Source organism: Priapulus caudatus, unplaced genomic scaffold (assembly GCF_000485595.1).
Source record: "Priapulus caudatus unplaced genomic scaffold, Priapulus_caudatus-5.0.1 Scaffold416, whole genome shotgun sequence".
Classification (NCBI taxonomy): Eukaryota; Metazoa; Priapulida; class Priapulimorpha; order Priapulimorphida; family Priapulidae; genus Priapulus; species Priapulus caudatus.
Genome location: NW_014577477.1, coordinates 294,959 through 300,659, shown reverse-complemented (window position 1 = coordinate 300,659; position 5,701 = coordinate 294,959). Strand labels below are relative to the sequence as shown.

Below are 5,701 nucleotides of genomic sequence, written 5' to 3'. Positions count from 1 at the left end.
GCCTACGAATGAGAAGCCAGAGCACGAGAGTGAGGCGCCTACGAATGAGAAGCCAGAGCACGAGAGTGAGGCGCCTACGAATGAGAAGCCAGAGCACGAGATACTGAATGTCAAACAAGAGACAGAGAATGCAGAGAATAACACTGAGAAACCAAATCACAAAATGCTGAATATCCGGCAAGAGAATGCCAAGCATGACCCAAAGAAGCCAAAGCAGAAGGTGAAGACGAAGAAAAATGTGGACAAGAAAAAGAATTTTGCAGTCAAACCGAATGGCAAGAAGAAGCCAGCTCCTGATGCTACAAAAAACAACGAGGAGAAGCAGTCTGATGCAAAGAGGAAGCAGGCGATTGTCACGGCAACGACGTCCCCCACACGGAAGTCGCACCTTGATCGGAAGACCTCTGGATCGCTGCGTTGGAGAATCCCCAAGATTGTGATGGAGGACGAGGATTCTGCGAGGAAGGAGTTACAGGAATCGATGAAGGTCAAGGGGAAGAGGAAGAGAGAAGACTTTAAAGCAAAGGGCACGGCCGTGGCGGATGTGGTAGGGCTTTACTGCAATGACTGTGAGGTCTACGTCACAAACAATACGGTACGAAATACTACATAGTATTCACAGAGTGGTAATAAGAGAATAGAAATAATAATTATGAATTAATGATTATAATAATAGTAATAATAATAATAATAATAATAATCGTCCTTGTCCTCGTTCTCATCATAACTAATCATAAATGAATAATGATTTAATTGTGGTAATCATGGTAACCGTCACCCCATAGTAGTTCTTGGTTACCGTTACAATGATTGTATGTGGAATATTCAACGATGACTGCATGTTCATGGCCTCGAGCTGTCTTGTTCAATTAGGTACACATGTTACTATAAAACAGTTCAACTCAGTACTTGCCCTCCTCGGTGTATACATGTATTGCTGGGTCGTTGTCATGTGTTGATCAGCACTAACTACTTCTATGAATTAATGTGGTATCTCAATTGTTACAATATCTGTTATTCCGTTTTAACAGGCTATGGACAAACATGTAAAGAGCATTGACCATGCGTATATGTTGATGAGGACACACTTCAAAGGTCAACTGAGGCATTTTCATAAAAGCATAAAATCAGTGGCCAAAGATCATAATTCTTATGAGTGCAAGGTACAGTGCATACTTACTAGTATGTGTGTCATGATGCATCGAATTATCAAGTAATTGCATTCGTGTTTGGCTGGATTGCAATGGAATGATGGCAAAGAAAAGCATTGATAACCATTGCCGATAGTTTACTGAACAATTGGTAGTTTTTGATAGTTTTAACATTAGGAGAGAGAGAGGACTTTCATAGAAATGGAGGTGACGGAAGAGATCGGGGTTCAATGGTTTTTCAATTACTGTAGTAGTATCATCAATAATATTTCAACTATCATAACACTATTGCAAAATTAAAGTTGCACTAAATACTCTCCTTCCTAAATATTAATCTTTTACCCTTCTCTAATATTAAAATCTATATAAAATGACTATTAATACTTGAAAAATACATAAATTTCACACACAATGATGTTAATCGGGTTTATGTAATCACAAATATGAATAATTAATGCCTTGTGTGTTATAATTACCCTTTTATGTTAAATCATTAGCTCATCTGACATAGTCAGATGCAGCTTGTAGAATCGCATGATCGTCCGTCCGTCCGGTCGTCCGTCCGTCCGGTCGTCCGTCCGTCCGGTCGTCCGTCCGTCCGGTCGTCCGTCCGTCCGGTCGTCCGTCCGTCCGGTCGTCCGTCCGTCCGTCAACAGTTGGGCACAAATCTTAACCGCTCGACGTACGGTCACGATATTACCGGGTCACGATATTCGGGGCGTTGGGGGGATCCGTCAAACGAGTTGCGGATGTTGAAGCTGGGGTCAAGGGTCAGAAAGGTCAAGAGGTGGTAAAAGAAGGGGGACACATCTCACTCCTTAACTTAAGGTATAGGGAGGAAATGCCAGAATTGCGCGCACAAATCTAAACGGCGTCGACCTAGGCTCGTGATAGTCGGATGTATAGCATTCATGGTAGGAAAGCCATCACTGTGCCGAAATTGGAGTCACAGGTCAAAGGTCAATGGCACAGGGGCAGATTTTAGACATTTCTGAGGGACATGCGTCTGACGGAGCGATTGAAAAACTTTTTTGTTTTCAGCGGTACCTTGCATTTTTATGGCTTATTGAAAGGACCATGAAATGTCCCTTTCTGCTGCACATGCGAAGAGTAAGTGTCGGATAACTTTTTGACCCTCAAGAGGAGGGTTAAACATGGATTGGTGTTGACTGTTAACAAAAGAGTGTGAACTGCTTTTGTATTAGAGCCTCCCTCTCCCCTCCCTCCTTCCCCCCCTCCCCCCTTCCCCACCCTCCCCACCCTCCCCTACCCTCCATCTGCGTAAGTGGGGCGTGTCCTAACATGATGTGTACGCCAACTGCTGTCTGCATATCTGCGCCTAACAAATGTGGTACTACGCACGACTGAAATTTTCGTTTATAATCGTAGCAACAGACCTCAGATGAGCCCAGACGCCTCTGCGGCTCTTGTTTTATATAATCGTATATATTCTATCACTGCAGGTCAACACTCCTTCCACTGTTTTGTTTAATAGTGTGCATAAATAAAACTGAGCTGTTTGTGGTTTTCAGGTCTGTGATAAGGTCTTTTTTGGGACAGAAACTTCCTGGACGCATCTGCGACATAACATTCATTTACAGAATGCCTCTGCAGAACACTGGTAATGATGTGTTACGGTGGTGAATTAATAACTTCCTTAACTATAATCTTTCCTAAATTTCAGCCTGCAATTGTGAAAGATGGCAGATAAGCTCTAAATTCCACTTGGTTGATCTTTCAGTGGTTCATGACCATGGCTTTATGTTTCAGAGACTCACCAGGCATATATTTTACACCAGCCATCTGAGATCCCAAGACATTGTGGATGAGATCACTAACGATTACCTAATCGGTAAGAATGCAGCACATGTTGTGATCGTACACAGTTCCTTCGATGCAGCCAACACAGAAATGAACCTGCTACCCAACATGGACTTGGCATGCTCACTTAAGCAAATATGATTCATTATTATTGATTATTATTAAATCTGTATTGCATGTAATTCAAATACAAATACATGTACTGAAGACAAGTCCTTTCATGAGAAAAAATTGATAAATGCATTAGTGTTGAGCAGTTAAAATATCAAATTTCTGAGTGATACATTACAAAACAGCGGCTATACAACATGTTGAAAAAATGGTTTTTTTAATTTACAAAAAATATGTATATCTTAATTCTGGCAAAAGTATTGAATGTGTATCCATTTGAATCCTGTTCAGTCTGTCATATAATATACAATAGGCAGGGTTCCCCCTACTATTTTTAGGAGGCATGTGGTTTATAGACAGTTGGGGAGGGCCCAGGATGGGCTGTACAACAATTGGAGTCAATTACGCTATATGAGTAAGTGGCCCCTATACACAGGTAACGAGATCAGTTCAGAGAAGTATACCATCAAGCTGTGAAAACACATCGTGTCTGTTTCAGGATTGTCAAAGTAAACGTAGCTGAATATAATGGCATGTCGAGTAGGCAATTAGGCGTGTCAGCAGTTTTATGATGACTGTGCAAGTTAGGCTTATGCTTTGATGCGTTAAAGGCCTGGCGAAAACCTCTGCTAGGTTATCAAAGGTGTTGTGAAAGTACTGATAAAATTTCGGATAAACTCAGTGTTGGAATATAGAGAATTCGTGACTACAATCTGAGGCTGCCCGAGATATCTCATAGCTTTTCGAGTGTATATACAATACAGCAGGGCCTAGTTGATTGCTTTCCTCCCAATCTTAATGAAATAATAATGAAAATTAATTAAGATTAATCTAATGATTAATCATAATTAATAGGTAGGACTCTTGCACCAAGCGAGCCTCGCCTCACTAGGAGTGTTTAAAAAAGAGCTAGTCTAGTTGAGTAACTACGATAAAACATCAGGAGGTCGGGGTCATCTTACTCTGGTTTCGATTCCTTAATTGAGCTCCGATTTCATCGTTGAATTGTCGCTTCGCAGGTCTGGAGCACATTCTTTTTGTGACAAAGCCGGCTACGAGTGATGGCCGCCGCACATTGAGTGCCTGGCCTGGCAAGTCGGGCTTCGCTCCAATAGATCTGGCCCAACCACGTGCTGCACGACGCACCACAGGACCAACATTATGTGGTGTCGGTGGCAATCACATCCACGCGTCGCGTGCCTCTGTCCGGTTTCTGTGAACCCTTGTCTGTGTGAGGTTTAAGCCATGCAACACTGTTACACGTTGCCTCAACCGTGACAATTGTGCGTGAGAGATTTTTCCTAGCAATGCAACATCCTGTTTACACTTCGCTCAAACCGTGACATGTGCGTGTAGGTTCCAGCCAATGCCACGACTGTATACACCTAGCTTCAACGTTGACAAGTGTGTGTGAGGTTCACGCAATGCACAGGACTGATTTACACCTTGCCTCAAACCGCCTTGACAATTGTGCATGTGACAGGAGGGCGTTACCTAGTTGTTTGGCGTTCATTAGCTGTTTTGCGGTTGTTTTGTGACGTAATCGTATCTTGTGAGTTGGCTGCTGCCTGACTCAATTCAGCGTGTGTACGCTGCGTCTCTCTTCTATCATGATGCATAGGTCTCGCAGCTTGGGAGACTCATTAGTGATTTTTACCCACGTGAACACGTAGTGGTAAGGAAAGAACTGAGCAATGCAATGCTTGTTGTATCTCGAACGGTATTACCTGGAGCATGCCAGTAATGGTTCCACATAGTTGTTAGAGTGTGTTTATATACATTCGGCTATTACTGGGTGGCTGTTGGCATCTTAACAAAGGTATACATACATATTATCATAGTTTATTGCTATCTGTACAGCTTCATGGTTTACATACAATAATCCAGGTCAACTCTCTTGGGGCAGCGGCCTGCTCGACACGTGTGATTATGAAGACCAGATGCAGGCTCGACATCTCATATGTATGAAAGCAGCAGCTTAATCATGGCCGATCGATGCGGTCACAGCATATTTTTTGGACGCATTCCCAAGTAGTATAATGACTGATTGATACGATAATCTAACAGTGTCAGCTGAATCAGGTTGTGTGTATCCATTTGGGCGAGTTCTTCTTATCCTGAGTACTTTTGTGAAGCTGAAGAAGCCATGTTCACGCCTGAAGCACTCGGCCTGGTCCCGCTAGGTGCGACCTGGCAAGCACGATAGATGGGAGATAGCACGCGGCGGGCGAAGCTCAACTCAAGCGTCAGCAAATAACCGCTTCTTGTAGAGCCCTTCGACATCTCATCAACTTAGATAATAATAAGTTCTCTAATTATAACTACTCTTATTTATCTATTCTAAGATAGTTTTATAGAGATGATTGGACTGGTTCGTAATCTTCCGAATGTCTCGATGGTTTCTCTGTCAGTTAAACAGAATCGTTATGACGCTGATAGTATTCTGGAGAGGCGGAAGGAAGCCGGGAATTCCTACACCTATGAGAAAGTATCGCAGACGCGCTCTACAGGAAAGGTTCACGCCTGCACGCGTTCGGCTCATTTTGGCTAGGTGGTTTTGTCCACAGCTCTCCACGCACTCGCTGTTGACAGGCGGTATGATTATTGTGTCGAAATTT

The 5,701-nt window shown here is 42.9% G+C and overlaps 1 protein-coding gene across 1 annotated transcript in view; it reads left to right on the top strand.

Moving 5' to 3' along the window:
• Positions 1-7: 7 nt before the first annotated feature.
• The window catches only part of LOC106810181, a 33,615-nt gene continuing 27,921 nt past the window's right edge, over positions 8-5,701 (top strand). The window contains exons 1-2 of the mRNA XM_014813463.1: positions 8-595; positions 1,032-1,163. Of these exons, the coding sequence (XP_014668949.1) occupies positions 164-595; positions 1,032-1,163 (564 nt within the window). The 5' untranslated portion in view covers positions 8-163. The remainder of the gene's footprint in view (positions 596-1,031; positions 1,164-5,701) is intronic.